The sequence below is a fragment of the Podarcis melisellensis genome (genome assembly GCF_964234715.1).
Source record: "Podarcis melisellensis genome assembly, chromosome: 4".
NCBI classification, from domain to species: domain Eukaryota; kingdom Metazoa; phylum Chordata; class Lepidosauria; order Squamata; family Lacertidae; genus Podarcis; species Podarcis melisellensis.
In genome coordinates, this window is record NC_138531.1 from 51,892,271 (window position 1) to 51,914,587 (window position 22,317).

The following is a 22,317-nucleotide window of genomic DNA, read 5'->3' on the forward strand; positions in this document are numbered from 1 at the left end:
ATGAAAGCAGTTCAAGCAATGAAGTGTAGTTTGAACATACAGTAAAGTCTATTTAGATTGGGGACATTCGTTTAATGCTGTTTTTGAGCTTGCTTTAAAGCCTTTGTGCAAATTAGCAAGTAGCTGCATTCCAAATAGAATCAGGAGGGGGGAAGGAATAACTTATCCATTCCTTCTCCGTGCCAAATTGCAAGATGGGAGTTAAAGCAGGTTCTTGGAAACTCTAAATAATTAAATTATAGCTAATTACCTTCTGAGGCAACTGGAGCATTATTGGAACTATTTAAAAATGTAATTTTTGTAAACAATTTTGAGTTTTATTTTTTCACTTTGCATACATACCTTCATAAATGGGCAACATAATCAGATGTAATACATGAAAATGCTTTCCATTTGATTTATTAGGCTTGTTTCTGCTACTTGTGGAACACTCCAATATATGCTCCCTAAAGAAAAGTTGCTATTGTGATCAGTATTGTACCCACAAAAACTCTTTCTTTTCAGATCTGATTCTCTGACAAAACAATATTGTGAGGACAATGTGGTCCAATTGTCTGCTCTGATGTAGCCCTATGAACTCTAGTGTGAGGTCTACAATATATAGGATTGTCAGTAAGCTTGTAGTAGCAGGGCTACACAATAAAAAAAGGTGTGTTATGTGAATACACCCAAAGAAAATCTAGGAGACCTAAGAAAACTGAATTTAGGCTTCTTGTTAAATTCTTTGCAACAGAATTGGGGTAATTTTAGTTATCAATCAGATTTGCATCTTAACTATTATTCTTGCATTATGTTCAGAAAGAAATATGAACAATTCAGGAGCAAAATTAAAGTATTTTCAGCCCTTTCCTTAACAACTCAGCTTTACCCACTACACACTTTTAATATTTGAAGAATATTTAACATGTATGAATTTTTCTTGGGTATAATAGAGCTTCAGATTTGTTCATTTAATACACACCTTCATAACTCTGTAAGAGATTATGGCGTACACCGCTTGCTGACTGATCAGAAGGACTTTTCGATGGTGACTGACTGCCTCCTGGAACAAGAGAATTGGCATAGTGCCACTGGCACTCTCCACTTGTCTGCAAAGTACTTAAGAAAAATCGAGCTACTTCGCAAGGTGTTCCTTGAGATTGCCCAAATTTAGAAGGCAGCATTTGTTTTTTGCTACTGAATACATGAGGGTCTACAGGGAAGTGTCCATAATGGTAAGAGAAAGGTAAGCTGTACGATGGGGTGTATAAAAGTTCGCTGTTTTCTGAATGGAAGGCTTGTTCTTGGATGGTGGCAGAATTTGCTGTGGAGTTGGATCTCCAGCTTCCAACCTGGCCACATTCCAGTTTGTCTGTCTGGAAGGAGCTGTATTGCTGAAAAAGCAAATAAAAAGAAAGAAAAGTGTTTAATAGCTGACTCTGAAATCTGTCAGTATAACAGACTAACAGAGTGCACTGCAGCCAAGTACCACCTTGAACTGCAGTCACACCAGTTCATATAAACTAAGAGAAGTTGGCAGCACTTAATTTCTAAAGAGAGGAACTGGAGCGCAAGCCTTTCTGGCATTTTTCTGGAAGCTCTGCTCCTTAATCCTGTGTGTGATGGACAAGCTATAGCTTCAGTGGTGAGGGAGGGAGGCATTCTGCACATGTTTGGAAACACTTTAAAATGATTTCACATATTCTGTTTAGCTGGCAAGATTTCAGAGGGCCACACAGAGGTCTGGGGGACCTGATGTCGTGCCACCCTGCTGCTGAGGTGGGAACATCTCCTTCCCATTGGCTTGTTCTTGATCTGACACACTTATCTTGCTTTGGATTGAAAGCTCAAGGTCACCCCTACCTCCATATTTCAAGTCAGGCTGTCTAATTTTTTATTTCCTTTTTTCCAAGTGCCTACAAGTTTATCCACTCAAACATATGCCTGCCCCCTTTTTTTCTATTTTACACTTAGAAAATTGCTCAGAAAGAGGTGAGAGCTGGCTTTGACATGAGGGTCAGCTAACCAGCAATGTGAGCAGCATTGCTCCAAGGGAAGTTTCCTAATGACTGGCACAAAGGCTTTGCACAACACTGCTGGGAATGCTCTTCTGTCAGTCATTTTAAACATTCCCTAAAAGCAAGACTTTGCACATTGCTGGTATGGTGGTCCTCAAGGCAAAGATGGCTTCTGCTCCAAATCAAGACAGGTTCCCCAAATCCAATCAGGGAAAGAAGACTGCAAGTCTCTCCGAAATGCAGTATCCAAATGATATACTCCCAAGCTAGGGAGGAAACTACACCAGTCCTGAAGCTGGCAGATCTTTGGATGGACAGTTCAACCTTATTTTATTCTTTGTCCCTGCACTCTACCTTTGTCTTGTTCTTGTGTCTATTGTTAACGCTCAGCCTGAGCACCTTTCTGGACCTGGTCAAACTGTTGCATCTGTCAAAAGGGTGAATGCTGCTGGTACAACAAGCTGTTGCACCAGTGTAGTTCCCTGAATTGGTTGAAATAATTCAACCACAAGTGATGCTGTATTGCTGCAACAGTTCATATTCTTGATCCTCTAAACTTGCAGTACTCAGTACCCCAAGCAGCAATTTGTAGGATCAGGCTATTAAAAGGAACAGAATTTATGATATTTTGAATTGCAGGAAATTCCAGTGACTATTCACAGCTACTGTTGCAGATAGGTTGCCACACACTTTTAGCATGAAATGTTGATAGAGGGGGAAAACTACTACCTGTTGTGGATATGGCGTTGTTCTGAGTTTTGTCTTCATTTTATTACTTCTAGGTTTTGTTGCTTTTCTTGTTTCTTGTGAGGTAGATGCCGAGTTTCTGCATGGAAACTGTGATTTAGAAATGGTGACCTGGTCCAATGATAATGGGAGTTCCTTATATTCTATATCTCTGAAAAAACAACAACAGCATTGCAACAGAGGAATGGTCCATTTTCTCCTCACTTAGGTGCCCCCAAGCATTTAAATTGGGGTGGGGGGAGAACCTCAGGCCTAAGGTGCCAATGTGATCCTTTGGGCTTCTCTAGCTGGCCCTTGGGGCTCTGCAAGCCATGCATCACCCTCCCAACGCTCCTTGAGTGCTCTTGCCTGGCTGTACTGTTTCCTTGAACTATGATAGTATCTCTCAGATGCCTAGATGGAGACTGTGCGTGTATACACACGTGTACAGCAGGCTGCATTCCAGGTACACACAAGGTAAAAACCACACCCTTTGCTCTATCTACTTTGGCCTCCAGCTTTGCCCCCTGCTGGCACATAACCCCTGTAAAGTTAACCCTGAGTGTATGTTTCCCTCACACTGAAAAAGGGTTCTCCAACCCTGGTATAAAGAAAGCTTCAAAAAAGAATACCAGACATGCCGCAGTCACTGGACTATTAAAACTGAATCCTTAATGCACAAAGAAATGATAGGAAGGGGTTGGTAGCCGTGAAGCTAGGTTAGGAGTTCAATTCAGGACACTTGAACTCCAGACACTGCCAGAGAGGAGTAACTGGGCCACCTCTCATACTTTCAAAGCTTTCATTCAACTGCCTCTATAATACTGTGTATGTAAGCAGTTATTTGATATACACTCTCAACCTGTCATTTGTTCATAGTTGTGCAGCTGGAACCCATTAATAGTTAATAATATATTTGAAAAATGGCTGCCCTTCTCCATCCTAAAGTAATAGTCTGCCTCTGTGTCATAAGAATGGTTATCTCCTTAGGTTGTTTTTTGTTTAATTAGTTTTCTGGAGTTTTTTGGGGTTTTTTGTCATCAGCTGATCTGCACCTGCATTTTCTCTAAAAGAGCTGCATTTATTCCAATGCCATTTTAGTTCATTAATATGTCACAGTGTAGGGGTAGAGCAGGACCAGCCCTAACATTAGGCAGAGCAAGGTGGGCATCTCAGGTGGCAGATGCTGGAGTGCAGGAGGGCAGTAGTAGCATCGCCCCCTGATCCCTACCCCAGCTGTGCCTCTCTGATGCAGAATAGAATTATGTGTGTGCAATGCAGCCTGCATTGTGCCACCTAAGGTAGACTGCTCCCTTGATGTGCAGCGAAAGATGCTGTACAATTGCCAGTGTTGAAATAAGATTTAACTTCTAGTTCAGGCAACCTCTGTACATGGAAAGGGATGTGCTCTCTTCTACCTTGTGTCAGGCAGCAAACCTTTCAAGAAAGTTTTTCAATAATGTCATTTTATGTTGTTTGAAATGTAGTCATTCTTTTAGTATTAGATTGGTTGTCTAGAACACAGTCTTCAGCTGTGAGATTGAAACCCAGAAGTGAGTTGGCCATACCAAAATACTTTCCCCCCCCCCCCCCAGGAAATGATGTCTACCTTATAAAGCCTAATAGAGTATTATAAAGCACAACAAATATATATATATATATATATATATATATATATATATATATATATATATATATGCAGGTTTTGGTGTCCTCGGGTGTCTTCCCGTGTAAAAGTTGGGGTGTCTAGGCGACGTTTCGACGAGGTCTCACTCGTCATCTTCAGGCTGGTGCTTTCGGCTTCTTGTTACTGGAACAGAGCTTGTTCCAGTAACAAGAAGCCGAAAGCACCAGCCTGAAGATGACGAGTGAGACCTCGTCGAAACGTCGCCTAGACACCCCAACTTTTACACGGGAAGACACCCGAGGACACCAAAACCTGCATTCCTGTACCCGTGAAAATCTACGAAAGCATATATATATATATATATATATATATATATATATATATATATGCAGGTTTTGGTGTCCTCGGGTGTCTTCCCGTGTAAAAGTTGGGGTGTCTAGGCGACGTTTCGACGAGGTCTCACTCGTCATCTTCAGGCTGGTGCTTTCGGCTTCTTGTTACTGGAACAGAGCAGGATCTCAGTGTTTGAGTTCCTATAAATACTGTTGAGGGGGTGTGGTGTATAGCCTCCAATGTTCTGGGCAGAGAGGAACATTGGAGGCTATACACCACACCCCCTCAACAGTATTTATAGGAACTCAAACACTGAGATCCTGCTCTGTTCCAGTAACAAGAAGCCGAAAGCACCAGCCTGAAGATGACGAGTGAGACCTCGTCGAAACGTCGCCTAGACACCCCAACTTTTACACGGGAAGACACCCGAGGACACCAAAACCTGCATTCCTGTACCCGTGAAAATCTACGAAAGCATATATATATATATATATATATCGGTGATCAACATTTTAAAGTAACAATTTGGAAATCAGGATGGAAGAAACAGATAAAGTTATCAACATGAGACACTGAATAAAATGAATGTGGTATACAATGGTAGGAAATATGGACTTACGTTAGGACATAATTAACACTCACTATGCAGTGAGGTCGTGATGAGCGGCTGTTGTGTACAATCGTGGCATAGCTCTGGACCCAAACCCAGCCACTGTTCTTTGACAGCAACCGATAGTACTTGGTTGTGACTTGTCCTTTCACCAACACTATAAAACATAACATGAAAGGAATTTAATTATACTCATACTCTGCCTTTCCTCCATGAAACTTGAGGTGGCATATTTAAGGCTCCCAGGTGACCTTCTGTTCAGACATTGATCCAGACCTGCTTGGCTTAAGAAAGTTTGTTACATCATTGATTTTCAGGCCATACCATTGTACTTTGGTTTATTTGTTTTTTAAAAAGAGCATTTTACCCTTATAATTGAACTTTCAAGCAAGGGCAATATTTCGGTTACTGCGACTGAATGTTCTCTTAATACAGGTCTTATCTAATACAAAATCCAATAAATAAAACAGAATCCTAGATACGTCTGCTCAGAAGTCCCACTAAACGTGTATAGGATTGCAGGCTAAAAACTCATTTGAGCCTTCGTTTGTGCTTTCTTGTACTCCTGGACTCTTGCCTAATTAAAAGTTTATCCAATTCTCTTATAGCTGTAATACAAAATCTCAAACCAAAACATGTTCTGCCTTCTGCCTTCTTGTATATCCTTTTCTTAACATCCCATATTGACTGTAGATTTAAGAATGAAGTGATATGGAGAAAGAACATTTTGGACTATACTTTCTCAGTGGCTGCTTTCTGACAATCATATCTTGGCTTAATAAGCTGAGGTATGAATGAGCCTCATACACCTGTATGTCGCTACTCTGCTCCTCTCTTTGTGCAAGACAGGAAATTTGCAGTTAACTATAGCTTCCTGTTACAACTGAAGCAGGAAACTATGGTTAATGGCTTCCAAACAAGCCAGGCTATTTAACTTTAAAGCATGACTTTATATTTTAGCAGCTTATTGAAAAATAGTGGTTTGCTTGAGATCCTGCAACCAATTCCAAGAGCAGAGAAACGGGGCACCACAGTTTTGGGAACAAGCAGAAGTCCTGCTCAATACACAGAACTAGTTGTACAGTTGTCTAGCTTTAACCTAGAGTTCTTTCCTCACAGACCACTTCCCAAGCTTCCTGATGCATGTATTTTTTCAGAAAATTAAAACATCTCTATTAAGTCGATATGCATACCCTTAAGAGAATTTGGATTTTCTTACTATAGATTAGTTCAGCTAAGATAGCCGGTGCCTGAAGGTTCTTTACATTTATTACTCTGAGCCAAACAACATACCTAATTTCCATTATAAATGTTACTGCCTTCCACAGCAGCCATTTGCTCCCAAAGGTGCTGTAAACAGTTGGGAGAGGACAATATTTGGTGGGAAATCAATGCAGAGCTCCAAAACGCTGCTTTAACTTCAAAATAAAAGTTCTCAGGCTTGTCTAAAAAGTGTGAATTATTTGTTGTTGCTATTTATTAAATTTATCCAGGCAGCCTTTGAACACGTGAATTCTGCCACTACTGCACTGTCAGAATACCAAAGAAATTCATTATGATTAAAAAGGAGTTGCCTAATCTGTAATACACATGAAATCCAGAGACTTGTGCACAAATATCATTCCTACCCTAGTCATCCTCATAGCTTGGCATGTTGCTAATGAAGTTCTTTAGGAAATCTACTAGTACTGGAACAACAGCTGTAACAAACTGTCAGTCACTTCGTCTTCTTCCAGTACTAGCTCACATTTTCTTAACTTGAAGAATATGGATATGAATAATCTCTGATTCATCAATTTACTTTGCTTTCAAAATTTGTTCCAGCAGCTTCACATATTAAAAAGTTACACCAATGAATTAATATGAAACCGAGGTGTAGACAATACATTATCATTTTACATGTGAGTTTTTTACTAGGCAAGCTGTGCCCCAACACTTATACTGTGAATAACTCACATCAACATCATTACAAAATTATTTTACTTGTTTTCCATTACTTACAAAGATGGTGAGCATATCGTAAATGAAATACATCACATCCATGCACATGGTGGTAGAGAGTTTTCTCTATCAGGTCCTGTGGCTCATATCCAGTTAATTCAGTCACTCTAAAAGAAAGAAATATAGCTAATAAGCAGCATCCTTAAATATTTTACAGCAATAAACAATTGCTCTCCTTTTCCAGAAATCAAGTTTCCTGAAACCTTCAGAATTACAGTAAACCCACAACTTATGCACATTTAAGTTGTGCGCATTCAGTTTTACATGCTTGGCAAAAAGCATTTTAAAAAATCAAAAAGGGCAGAAAGGAGGTAGGCATCTGAGAAAAAAGACTCTGGCAATCCCACCTGCTATTGAACCCAATGTGTTTTGACTATACACAATTTTGGCTTAAGGAGCAATCCCTGGAATGTAACCCCCACATAAATTGCAGGCTTACAGTATACATTTGTTTTTAACTTTATTAGCTTCATAGAGTACAAAACCTCAACAGTATATTTAAAATACCTATATGCATTTCAGTATAAAGGATTATGCTGAAATATATCAAGCATTACATAGCACCGATCTATTAAAGGGGAATGCTATAATAACAATTCTCACTTTTAAGCAGAAACATTTTCAGTGGCTGTTCCATTTGGTAAGATAATGAGTAGGTATGGTGTTGACTGGTTAATGGGACAGAGGATGAATATTTGCTCACATTCAGAATTGCCGAAGGATACAACTAGCAGTACTGCAGGATATGGCACAGATGAAATAAATTGTGGGGCCTCCTACGGGGACCCTGGGACAATAATACAGACTAAAAGGGTACATAAGAGATAGCTTCCTACTAGAGCACCTGCTGGATACTATTAAGTCTCATTCCTGGTCCAAATGTGGCAGTTGTTATTTCTTTGGGATGCATTAAATTTATGACGGCCCTCCAGCTGTTTTGGGACTACAACTCCCATCATCCCTAGCTAACAGGACCAGTGGTCAGGGATGATGGGAATTGTAGTCCCAAAACAGCTGGAGGGCCAAGTTTGGCCATGCCTGGTCTAGATGCTTTATTGCTATCTCTTTGCCTGAGTAGGGAGGGTGGGGGGATACATTCTAAGTGTGCTCAATAGTATGTATCAACAATGTGATAGTCAGTTTTTCAAACAAATTTGTTACTGTCTTGTGAGCTTCCTTCTTTGCTTAGAGAGCTACTCAAGAAAAGAGTAAGCAAAGATCATTTTCTTTACTGCTGGCAAACCCACAAGTGACATTTACCTTTTGCCAAGATTAATGAATATAACAGGAGTGATTAATCTGTAGGGCCTGTAATCAGTTTATAAATATAAGAGAGCATAAAAGAAATTAGATATTTGTCTTAGGAGAAGGAATAGCAGTGTCCCTTAAGAGGGATGAAAAGAACATTTAAGTTAGATATTACAGAATAACAGGACAATGAACACTGCAACACAAATAACTTGGGTACAAAAAAAATACTAAGGCCCTACCACTGAGGATAAAAGGATAAAATATGCCTTCTGCAGCACCTGTACGATTTGAAAGTGTGATCATTTCACTGTCTGGACACAAGATTTGCACAGTTACAGCCTTCACTGCAATATAACTCATTTGATAAGCTATTATTATTACAGGTCCTCTCAGCAGGAATCTCATGATGTAGCCATAGGGCAAAGCCATCTTGTCTTAACTGGTCTTTAAAGATACCGTACTTTTCCGTGTATAACATGCCCCCTATTATGGGGGGCTCAAAATTAAGAAAAGGGGGGATTTTGGGGGGAGGACTGCCCAGAATTGTTGAGCACATCGCCAAATCAACCAATCCTCTGTCCCAATGCCGAAAAACGCAGCACACTGGCTGCCCAATTGCCACAGTGACAGCCAATCAACACCAGCCCTTGCCACAGCCACCAATAATCTCCAACTAGCAGCAACCAATCTGATATCCCCACAATGCACACTACCCGTGTATAAAATGACCCCTAATTTTGAGTAAAAAAACCCATAGTCTTATAGACAGAAAAGTACGGTAATCCAGATTTATCTAGGGATCAGAATGCTAAACCCATCCACATGGTCCATCTTGTTTGTCACCCGTCTTTGATTATCAATAGGTATCAGAGAAGGTGCTATTATTACTTAGAACCATGATACTAAAGGGTTAGGCAAGGCTTCCCCCAACTGGTGCCCTGCAGATGTTTTGGACTTCATCATCAATGGCTGTGCTGTCTGATTACAAATAACAGCAAGAAAATGCTAATAAACTTTGTGACATTGATATTTATCCTTTCCTTGGTGGGGGGAGAGCAATAGGGTATTCTACTCAAAAGCCTAAAATATAACTCTTTACAAAGGCATTATATAGAACTAATTTCCTGTTTGTAATGAACACAGAAGAGGAAATGAGTTAATACAGCAAATGAAATCAAGCACTGCTGAGAGTATTCATTTTCCTCTACCACTAAGGTCATGAGTTTGCTATTTTGTCTTGAAGTCAACAGATTTTTCATTTATCTCTCACGTTCAATATCTGGTAAGTTTTGAAAGTAAGATACAGAAATTTAGTAGTGTGCTTTTAGCCTCCTTTTGAAAACTGATAGAAACAAATACTCATATGTCCACACCCCTACCCTATTAACTTTTCAGTTCTTCTCTACATTGTAACCTCCAGCACTGCTCCACTTGTAGATAATTTTAAATTATTTCTCCACTAAAGTTTCAAAATGTACTGCTTAGTTGAACACCAAGGGAAAGGTCACTTATAAGTAGCAATGGGGAAGAAATTGAATTCAGTTAGCTTTTAAAGCCAAATTAATCAAAATCACACTCATCTGAATTTTGCTGTGCAGTTCTCCAACCAATGTTTACAAAAATGCATATATTAGAAAGATATGTGTATAAGAATGAATTATCTGTGAAAGCATACAGAAACACATTATATTAGTAAAAGTTGCTTTTAAAAATCTGTACATTAGTCAAAACTGCACCCAAAAATATGTTTAGGAGGATAAATTTGCCTACTAAATTTGCACTAAAATGCTGAAGAATTTTCATGAGGATTAAAAATAAATAAATCACAAATTGCTGTAGAACTGAAGTTAAGACTGGAAAAAATGAGAAGCTTAAAGAATAAAAAATGACAGATCCTTTCATCCCACCTTATGATCAAAAAATTATCTGTAGCTCACATAGCACAGACATAATTCACTGTCTTACCCCAGTACAGGAGTCGACCAAAAAAACTACTGGGTTAACAACCAGTATTCCCTTTTCACTTCACTCCAGATACAAGAGTTTAACTATATATTAGTAATATAAAATGCTGTGAAATACGAAACACCATTGCATAGCAACTAAGATATTTTCAAATATACCCGTATCAAATATCAACAGATGTAATGAGCAATATTTCAGTTCGAGAAATATTTACAAAGACAACTTCACAACCTACTGTTTCTGTCCAATATCCATTTCCCTATTATTTTTAAATTTTGCTAAACTGGGAGCAAGATAAAACAAAACATCTCAGTAAAGACAAAGACAAACATGACCAAGAAAGAGCAACACGGCTGCTAACAAAACAGCAAATGTTATTATTGTGAATTTATAGTAAGTTGTTGCTTAGACTGCTTTGACCATATTTATAATTAAATGGTCCATAAACAAACAAACAATTAGTGTGAATTAGTTTTATTTCTTTTTAACATGCAGTGGTTTAGGGCTGGGTGAGGTATGTTGTATACAGCAGGAACAGCAAAAGAAGACTCTCCTGTTCTATTATTTCTGTGGGAATTCACTTCAGCATTTTAGCAGCAAAGGCCTATTTTGTTTTGGTTAGGATTCAAGCCAATATTGACATTACATCTTACAAATGACTATTTTCATAGAATCATAGAATTGGAAGGTACCCCGAGGATCATCTAGTCCAGTGTTTCTCAACCTTGTGCCTCCAGCTGTTTTTGAACTACAACTCCCATCATCCCTGACTAGCAAGACCAGTGGCAAGGGATGATGGGAATTGTAGTCCAAAAACAGCTGGAGGCACAAGGTTGGGAAACAACCCCCAGCATTCCCATATTATGGTATGCAAGCTATGCAAACTGTGACCTTAGGAACAAAAGTTGGTTTTGTGATAAAAGTACAAACTAAGAACTTCAGAGTCCTGAAGTGTGTATGAAGTTTTGCCAACAGCTTTCTAGTTAAGCTGTGCCTCATTTGTCAACTTTGTCATGGAGCAACTTAGTACTTCCTCTATTCTCCACTTTGCATAATTAAAAGAATGTCCAGTCTTCAAAAGACAACCTCAGTCTTCCAGTAATTTTGGTTAACTCAATTTCAACCATTACTGCTACCAAATAAAAGTATTTACTCCATGAGCAGTGGCTTGTCCTACAGTGATACTTAAAGTGTCACTTTATCCTATGTTCATGTTACAGGCGTTAACACGTATAACATACAACAAAGCTTCATTTTCAAATGCTGTAACAATTCAAAGATAATATTGTTTCTACAGTTTTGTGTGGATTCTCTTGTTCTCTTGCTCTTTTTCAGCTTTATATTTTTTAGCTATCTTTTGCAAGTTGCCACAAGCATATGGGAAAATGGAACAACCATTTTTGAAAATAAATTTTTACTTACCTTGAATCTAGAAATATCAGTTTTAGATCTAGGCTTGCTCTGAACATAAACATGTTACTATGGAGTTTGATCTCAGTGATTGCACTCGGAGGTAATGATTGACCTACAGCAACCAGCCCCACAATTTGGTAACAGGTATCATACAAAGACATATCCAACATGTACTGACGTATCTTCAAATAGCCACTGCAGTGGATCACCTGGTATGATATGGGAGAAAAAAGGTACAGTTATGAAGGAGAAACGAATGACTAAGATGGCCTCTTGAGAATGCTGTTTACCTAAAATCTCCAGGATATATTCTCTCTCTCTCTCTCTCTCTCTCTCTCTGTGTGTGTGTGTGTGTTTCCTGAGTAGTCTTTTTACAGGTGAATTGGTAGGTTTAAAGCAGAGGTCAACATATACCATGTATTGCATGCCAACACTATATGACAATTAAGCTGACATTAAATTGCAAAGATCTTGACTCTACATTCTCTAGATACATTCAGAGTATCAAATTATTTTTGTGGCCCTCTGAATATTTATTATACATTATCTTCTTATAACATAATGCTCAATGTGAAATATCCAGATAATATTTGATTGTCTTTGCATAAACCTAATTAAACATGCATACACACAAATTTAAATTATACATTTGATAAGCCTATGTTGAAATGCACACACAGAACACTGGTGATTGTACCGAAGTCTTGCCATAAACAGTTATCAGCTTGGAAGGAGGGAGGCAGAGATGAGTGGTGGCAGAAAGACCGACAGAAACTGAAAGACAGTAGGATTGTGTCCCATCCCCTGGGGTTGCCAACACAGAGTCCACAGATCTCAGTAAATAATCCGCTCAAAAATCTGCAACGCATGAGAGTCTGTTTGCTCTTTCAGCTCAGCTCCTGTTTGCACTGGTTTGGCCTCTCCTACACTGACCACACTCCATTAAACATGCCCACATTTCACTTGAATGGACACACACCTATTCTGAACAAAGAGAGGTGCAAATAACTTCTCTCTATGAGCAGTACGGCAGTTGCTGGGGAAGATGCCTTTTTCCACACTGATGCGACAGGGGGGACATGCACACACCATTTGGTAGTGCTGATTCTTTTTCTGCTCTTTTAAACATGGGTGAGTTATGCCACACACCCTAGAGCAGCCATTTTATGCCACCCACACCATGTTAGCCATTTTGTGGTTGGCGCTCATGGCATAATTCAGCACAAAAATATGTGAGTGTGGAAGCACTGCACATGCAACTGGAGACAAGCCTTTTTCAGAGTTTGTGATTGTGCAGACAGAGCTTATAGCCATACCATCAGTATATGCATAGGCTCATTCACATGGCATGCTGAACCTTCATAGGGATAGAAGCAATTCCATTGGCTTCTCCACATGCATTCATGATTCATTATAATGTGTAGCCTATGCATATTTACTCAAAAGTACGTTCAGTGAGTTTAGTGGTTTCAATAACATGTACACATGCAGAGGCTTTCCACCTTTGCCTCCTCACATTCACTCAAGGAGAGAAGAGGAGGAAGAACTGCTGTGCAATTTCCACCTTCAATCTATTTGATCCTCAGAGTTTTCAGTTATCCTTGCAAACAAGCCATTTGCTATTTGCTGTGGCAATAGCTGCTTTCATAGAGGCTGCTGATGCAGCAAACAAATGACAGCCAAAACCGTCGCAGACTGGATTTGGGGTTGGCTTCTCCCGGGACATAGCATGAAGTAGCAAAGGAAAACATGCAATACTATGATTGTTTACTTGGGAATAAGCCCCAATGAATTCAGCAAAGCCTTCCTTTTGAGTAAACATGCACAGTATCAGGCTATAAGCTTTACTGCAAAGCATTTGCATGTCTGCACAAGAGGCTGTGGACCTGGAAGAAGGGAATGGGGAGGGTGGAGGAGAGAGAGAGAGAGAGAGAGAGAGAGAGAGAGAGAGAGAGAGAGAGAGAGAAACATGCATGGTGGATGCGCTGGGGAAACGGAGATTGCCCAACAGTCGGCTAATTAGTCAAAGGAGAAGGTACAAAATACACTGGAGTTTACCTGCCTAAATAAGTTCTTTGTTTAATTTACATATTGCCCCATAGTGAAGCATTGTGGGTAGTTCACAGTAAGAAAGAGCTTTACAGAGCAAAACACCGTAGCAAGCTGTATGATACCAGGCCAGACCATTTGCTTATCTTGCCCAGTAACATCTACTATGACAGGCAGAAGTTATCATGGGTCTCTGGCAGAGGTCTTCCCCATCACTTGCTACCTAATCTTTTAACTGGAAATGCTATGGAGAGAACCTGTGACCTTCTGTACACAAAGCACTGAATTATGATCCGTCCCCCAAAGCAAGACAAAATATCCAGTTTTAAATCTAACTCAGCTAAGAGGCCCTTTGCAATAATGGAAGGTTTTCACTGGCCCCCTCAAAAGTAGTAAGAATAGTACAATACAAGCCTCCCTGGAAGCAAAGTTCAATCACTGGGGAGCCTATGGCAATAAATGCTATTAATCAGAGCTGTACTGAATCTTCACCTGTGAAGTTTTAAGGTGAAAAAGAGTGGAGTGTTACACATGCACTCATTGCTTATCTTTTTTGCATACTGTTCTTAGGTGTTTCTTTTCCTGATCTGCCACTTTAGTGCCTTTTATAAAAATGGAATCCCAGACACATACAGCATGAGGATGTCAAAGAGACAGTCAACTTGGCTTCATGGTGTTATTATGAAGCTATACAGAATGATGTTTTCCTGACTGCATTTTGAATAGTCAAACATTTTTGCCATGTTTCACAAATCCACACATACCACCAAAAAAGAGTGAAGGCAAGTTTCATGATGGGGGGGAATTTTTACAGACTCCCTTCCATTTTGGCTCAGCCCTAGTATCAATGTCACAGATATTACTGTATATTACTGTAAAATATATGTTTGCTTTAAGGCAAGCTTCTATAATTAAAACCTGTTGCCCTGCGAAGATGGCAAAAATCTAAGCACTTTACCTTGTAACCACTACATGTTAGTCCTGCATTCCGTTTGGCCAAAACACACTTCATTCGCAGAAAAAAAGATCTCTCTATTTCATACTCTGAAAACAAAATACAAATGTTTCAAGAATCTTTACAATATTCCTTTTGCCCTTTTAACATAGTTTTTAATATTAAACCTGTAGTACATTTTTTTAGTTAAGCTTACAAACATGAAGCATGAATATGAAAGTGATAATTAGAATGCTTGCTAAGCCATTATTTGTCACAGGCCTCATGATTTTAAGCATCCCTCAAAATCTTAAAAACATGAATTTATTTATTTTAAACATTTTTAGGCCAGTTTCTGTACTATGTTCTCTGAAATGCCATCATTCTCTCAGATGTATCAATTTTTACGTTTCAGAATAAACATTTTACATATTTTTAAATATCCAGTGACTTCCCTTCTTCTCCTTCCATGGTTCATTTTACTTATCTTCCATTCCTGCATATTTTACTATAACCAATTAAATCAGTTCTCCATTTTTACATTGTTTAAACATTAATCACACTGATGAATTTATCTTAATGCTGCCAGCGTTTTCAGCTGTGTGCAATTATTTTCCATATATTCAATAAATATTTTTCACTCTTCTTTAAATATGTGTTCTTCTTGTTCTCTTATTCTATGCGTTAAGCCTGAAGTTCTGCATATTCTAGAATCTTACGTTGCCAGTCCTCTTTACCTGGGACCTCACTCACTTTCCATTTTGGTGCTAACAATACTCAAGCCGCTGTTGTTGCATAGATAAAAAAACTTTTCTGACATCTGGGAATTTCTGTATGACTTATTCCCAATAAGAAGGACTCCAGTCTTTTCGGGAAGGTTATTTTAAACATTTTTTTTCAACTCATTATAAATCATTTCCCAGTACTCATTTACTTTTTTACATGTCCACCACACATGAAAAAAGTATTTCCGTTTCCTTACATTTCCAACACATATCTGATTCTACTTTATACATCTTAGCCAACCTATTCGGAGTTAAAGACCATCTATGGATCATTTTCAAATAGTTCTCTTTGAATGAATAACATGCAGTAAATTTCAGATCATTTTTTCAAAGTTTCTCCCAGAGGTTTAAATCTATATTGTGTCCTATATCTATTGCCCAGTGTGTCATTGAAGCTTTAACTAGCTCGTCATTCGTTTCCCATTCTAATAAAAAGTTATACATTTTGGACAAAGGTTTATCCTTATTTTGTATTAATTCTCTTTCAAATTGTGAGCTTTGGTCCAAAGGTATCCACACTTTGAGAATGAGTTCACTATTAGAATAGGTCAAAATCAGCACGTTTAAATTAACTGGAAGGCAGTGTAGCTATTTTAAAACTCCAATATGACCAGCCCCACGGTTACATTATGCAGTAGCCGTAGTTTCTGAACAGTCCTCAAAAGGTGTCCCACATGAAACAGTACGTTACAATACTCTAAATGCATACATGGAGAACTGTGGTCAGGCTATCTTCATTCTTGAGAAAGATAGCAGTTGGTGTGCAACCGTTAGCAAACGAAAGGTGCTTCATGCCACAGAGGTCACTTGGGTCTCTGAAGCTAACACCTCCATATTGGGAACCTGATTTTTCAGGTGGAGTACACTATCACCTGACAACGAACCTGACTATAATGAACAAGAGAAATTGAGCTCCGTGCTATCAAAATATTGAGAACACCCCAGTCAGTAGATTTATATAGATGCTGTCCATCGCGTGGAATAAAACCTGAAGAGCACCATAGAATAACTCCCAATAAGCAGCCTTAATAGTTGATCATCAAGGGAGCAGGAGCCCACAACATTATACACCAAGTTCCACCAGCCAACCAGTTCATCAAGATATCATAGTGGATGGTACTGGACACCTCTGAGAGGTACAGGAAAATCAACAGGATTGCAATTTCTTACTCTCTCCTCACAAAGGTGGCACCATGGTGATCATAGTTTCTGTGCCAAACCCTAATCAAAAATGGATTTAGATAATCAGTGTCATTCAAGGGTGTCTGGAGTTGCGTGAACACCTTCTCCTCAAAAGGTACATTGATAACTGGCAGGAAGCTGGCACAACTGTCTGAGTCCAGTATAGATTTTTTAATGAGTTGACAGGAAACTGCCTTATTTAGTGTAGAAAAGACAACCATCTCACACAGAGATGTTCATTTCATTATCTTCGGATTATTTCTGAATATTTAGGTGTTTGAAACTTATGCTCAGAATGTCAAATTGGAGCACAGGGTTTCAAAGTATATTCCATTGTTAAAAAAATGATTTTAATAATATAATTTTATTTGCAATTAAGATGCTTTATTTAAATGCAGAATTATACTTCCCTTAGTAACTTCCCAAACTCCCTTGATGAGGACTTCCACATTCCAGCAAATTGAGAAACAGTGTGATCCTGTGCACGTCTACTCAGAAGTAACTTCACCAAGTTCAGTAGAACTTACTCCCAGCTAAGCATACAATCACAACCTAAATTTATTTCCTATGGATTAAGAAGTTGACATTTTTGTGCTGCTTCCACCAAATTAAGGTGTTTACATGCTTTCACTTTCTTCCATGTAACATTCCTACATGGAAAACAGTAGTTCTTCACAACAAACGGCTTACGAATATGAACAATACACATGTAAACTCACTAAAAATTGACTTTATGACATCTGTACTAAGATCTGCTAGAAATTAGAGCAAGATACTAATTCTCACCTTTCTGGACATGTTGGAGACACGTGGATACTTAGCCCTTGAACAAATATTTGGGCACCCTACATCTATGCACAACCTGCTACCTCCTGCTGACTGCATTCATTTTTTCTTTCCTCAAGGACAGGGGTCAGCAACCCACGGCTCCGGAGCCACATGTGGCTCTTTTACACCTTTGCCGTGGCTCCGGGGCGGATACTAGTGAGGGGAGGAGGCGCACTGTGCGCCCCGACACTCCCCACTGTGGCGGGCGCTGTACTGGCTGTGACGTCGCATGGGGGCGGGGCGTGCGTTAGTCACGCACCGTCCTGACGTCACCTTCCCGCCCGCTGTCAGATCGCGGCTCCGGAGATATATTTGTTTTAAATGTCGCAATGGTTTTGCGGCTCCCAGTTTTTTTTCCTTCGGAAACGGGTCCAAATGGCTCTTTTTGTCTTAAAGGTTGCAGACCCCTGCTTAAGGACCTGTGCCACACAGAGCACATCCTTGCTAACTAGACAATTGCAATAAGCTGCCTGGTGAGAGATCATAGAATTGTAGAGATAATGCAGGTTCATACAGCTAGCAGGTTGATATCCCCTGCAGACAAACTACGAGAGAGACAAATGACCCACCCACCTATCCTTGAATTGCTTGAGGATTTTGTTTGGTCTTCATTTTTAAGCAAACTGACTAGATTTGCACTTACCAGACTAATACGTGGATCAGAATGCAGTTATCCTTCTGTTTTCATACTTCTCCCATTTTGCAATACAGGTATCAGCTCAAAAAATGTACCAAAATGCACACAAAAATGTGTATTTTAGGATAAAATGCGTTCAAAATGTGTCTTTTGTAAAAATAAAAATACATTGATGTGATTTTTTTTTTGCTTTTAAAAAATTGCAGATAGTTGCAGAAACAGATTTATGATCATATGTGAACCAACACAGACCAGAAACATGTTGATCCATCCCTAATCTATAGATAGCAAGAAGTTTCCCAAACCTATGAAGCTATGTAACTCCTGAGCCACCTAAGAGCTAGGTTCATAAACTAAAAAAACCCACAAATCTATTGGCCTAACGCCTATAAAATCCTGAAGATCTATCTAACTAGCTGACTTAACATGTTACATACAAAACATGAATATGTAAGCCATAGCTTTACTTCAACACATTAAGTAAAAGATGACATTAGAATAACAAACTAGAAAATCTTTTTCTGCAAGGTGTCTCATAGTCTGCTACATTTTTTTTCAAGTCAGCAGCTGCAGCAATCTAACTGGTAGCTAAAGACCCTTGATGCTATGGCCTACATTCTGAGAAAGAGCAGCCAATCTACAACACACTTAGGAAACATGGCCACAGTTGAAACCTTGAGACTTTTAAACCTCTTCAGGATCTCAGCATCTTTGTCAATTGTTTAGCAATAAATCCACTTGAGTGATCCTGTCACTGTTTTTTGTTTTGTTTTGCTTTGCTTTTTGCACTGTATTCTCACCCAGCTGCTACTGCTGGCCCTTAAATAATCATTGTCAAATCACTGAATTTCCATTGAAGAACTGTCCACTCACTGAGTCTTCTAAGAGCATATATCTGCTGCTTCAAGTTAAAGGACAAGTAAGATAAAAGGTAATGGCCCCTGGACGGTTAAGTTCAGTCAAAGGTGACTATGGGGTGTGGTGCTCATCTCGCTTTTCAGGCCAAGGGAGCCAGCGTTTATCCACAAACAGCCTTCTGGGTCATGTTGCCAGAATGACTAAACCGCTTCTGGCGCAACGGGACACCGTGGAGAGTGCCAGAGCTCACATGGATTCGAACCACTGACCTTCCAATCTGCAAACCCAAGAGGCTCAGTGGTTTAGACCACAGCACCACCCACGTCCCTAAAGGACAAGTGAGGGGTAGTGGGATTTAAGACAAAAGGAGTATTTATGAGAAGGAAACCCATCCTTTTCCTTGTCTAGCTCCAATACTAGAAGTACAGCACAGAGAAAACCTCTTAAACGAACGCAGAGAGATAAGGATGAGGAAGGGAGGTTTTCCTCCACTCCCTGCATGCTCCTTTTCATGGAAATCCTCCCTGCCCGCTTTATAACTAAACCAGTAAGTTCATGTGCAACGACACAAACACACATACACCTACCAGGCGCTCAGATTAGTAGCTTTGTGAATTCAACCAGAAAGCAAAACAAGGAACCCACTCCAGAGTTTCAAGCAACATTCCCCTTTGCCTCCTGGGGTTTAGGTCTTCCTTCCTTAGGTCTTCCACATGTGCAGAAGCGATCTGCGTGCTTCAAGCATGCGCAGATGCGCTCGATCGCACCGCGCACATGCGCAGAAAAGGCACTCTAGTTGCGGACTTTTCGGGATGCAAACAGCACCCCGAAACTGATTAAGTCCACAACTAGAGGTACAACTGTATCAAGCACTTTAAAAAGAAAATTTGCAAATAAAACTCTAGCCAGTATTTCCCAGATACATGGCCTGCAACTGGACAATGTGTGATACTTAATGAATTAAAACCAAAGGGGCAATTCATCTCCATGTGTAGCCACCATCAGAGGGGTGACAAATGATGTGTTTTCTCCTTTCCCTCTTGGAGACCATGTACTGGCCATTACTCAGAACAAAAGGCCAGCATGGTTCTAGTGTATCCAGACCTTCTGCACTATTCCAATGTAATGGCTGGTGCATATATGACAAAGAGGAGGAAGGAAAGAAGAGACATTAACCAGGCCTTATAAGAAACTCTCCACATGTGACAAAAGAAATCATGCTCCACGTCATTTGTGTACCTTTGTCTTACCCATAAAATGGTAAAGGTACCCCTGCCCATACGGGCCAGTCTTGACAGACTCTGGGGTTGTGCGCCCATCTCACTTAAGAGGCCAGGGGCCAGCGCTGTCCGGAGACACTTCCGGGTCACATGGCCAGTGTGACATCGCTGCTCTGGCGAGCCAGAGCTGCACACGGAAACGCCGTTTACCTTCCCGCTGGTAAGCGGTCCCTATTTATCTACTTGCACCCGGAGGTGCTTTCGAACTGCTAGGTTGGCAGGCGCTGGGACCGAGCAGCGGGAGCGCACCCCGCAGCAGGGATTCGAACCGCCGACCTTTCGATTGGCAAGTCCTAGGCGCTGAGGCTTTAACCCACAGCGCCACCTGTGTCCCCCTTGTCTTACCCATACATCAAATAGATTGCTGATACTTTGAAGATCAGACAATCCAGATATTAAGAGAGAACATAAAACAGACTCATCTAAACCCACCTATTTATTTACATCCAGTTTGAACTGAGATGCCAATTATCAAATACACATTAAAGATAAAATACTCATTTGATCTCGTCAATGGAATTTCAAATAAGTGAATTGTTCTTGTTTTAATCAAGTATGTATCTTAAATTATCCCATTTTCCTGGAAATTCAAAGACAACATGTCCAACTTCAAAAAAGATTTACAAATAAATATGTCCTATGGACATTTCAACGGTTTGCTCTGCTATACGTCACGGTATTAAAAAAGGAGGCAGTGGCTATTTTATGTAATGAATTTGTGCCTGTACATTCAGATTGCACATGACTATTTAACAAGATACTTTAGCCCCTTCTGTGAAATTATATTTAGCTTTCATGCAACCCTGAATCATCCCTGAGGTGATGGAATGAAATCAATCTTACTTGCTCTCTCCCATTTCTATGTGTTTTGAAGAAGGATCACATAAAACTTCAGAATGTTTTGTTTGTTGTCAAATGGTCACTAAGCATTTTTCACAACTCTATACCTACTATACCCTTGTTCACAGAGCAAAGTCATTTATTATTTCATAACTGTAGTCTACAATTTAAAGTTTCGTCACTGTGAACAAACCTAATATTGCAGCTAGATATGCTGAAGAATGAAGTTTTAATATTAATTTCACAATTTGGAATGAGATAAAAGATTCTACATCAATATAGCTACATACAACACTTGGCCAGGAACCCTTTTTACATTTGTAAATTTCAGTGGATTAAGTGTTGGCATGTTAAGATCAGCACTATATCTCATCATCCTTTTTACTTGTATATGGTCATATCATATGGAAGTACCTTGTAAGAGATGAGGATGAAGAGGCTGGTGAGCTGTTAGAACCGCTGTCATTTCATCATGGTCTGATGGATGTATATACTCATAAATGCTATTACCGGTGAGTTCCACCTGTCAAGAATATATTTAATACATTCAGAACTATAGCAGATTTTTTTTTCCTTTTAGTATTAATTTTCAGAGGTCTCTTGTGTGTAATATACATATGATTTACAAATACTCCACTGCATTTCTAACACTCCTATTGTCTTCCTAGACCAAAAGCAGCTATCAACCAATAGCCATGATCAACAAGTTGTTTTGTCTTATCATGAGCAAAAAAGGTTCAGTTGCAGCATACATGACTTGAAGACTGTGATCTATGTAAATACTAATTACACCAAAAAAAGGATTCAGTGTTAAGTATGACCCTATTTTGAGCTCGGGAGTCAAACAGTTATTGCTGGAGGAGATAACTATGAAATAGAATGTTTAGTTCCCGTGATTTTTCACAATGAAAAAAAACCTCTATTAAAAAATGTGTGATCACAGCTTGGATGGAGGGTGGTAGGGGAGAATTGAATAGCCCCACTCATTTCTCAAAGGCTAA

General features: G+C 39.5%; 1 protein-coding gene across 1 annotated transcript in view; it reads right to left on the reverse strand.

Moving 5' to 3' along the window:
• The window catches only part of SIM2 (SIM bHLH transcription factor 2), a 50,468-nt gene that overhangs the window by 2,114 nt on the left and 26,037 nt on the right, over window positions 1-22,317 (reverse strand). The window contains exons 4-10 of the mRNA XM_081908098.1: window positions 21,731-21,839; window positions 14,931-15,016; window positions 11,933-12,132; window positions 7,295-7,401; window positions 5,303-5,450; window positions 2,727-2,895; window positions 962-1,373 (exon numbers count right to left, since the gene is read on the reverse strand). Of these exons, the coding sequence (XP_081764224.1) occupies window positions 962-1,373; window positions 2,727-2,895; window positions 5,303-5,450; window positions 7,295-7,401; window positions 11,933-12,132; window positions 14,931-15,016; window positions 21,731-21,839 (1,231 nt within the window). The remainder of the gene's footprint in view (window positions 1-961; window positions 1,374-2,726; window positions 2,896-5,302; window positions 5,451-7,294; window positions 7,402-11,932; window positions 12,133-14,930; window positions 15,017-21,730; window positions 21,840-22,317) is intronic.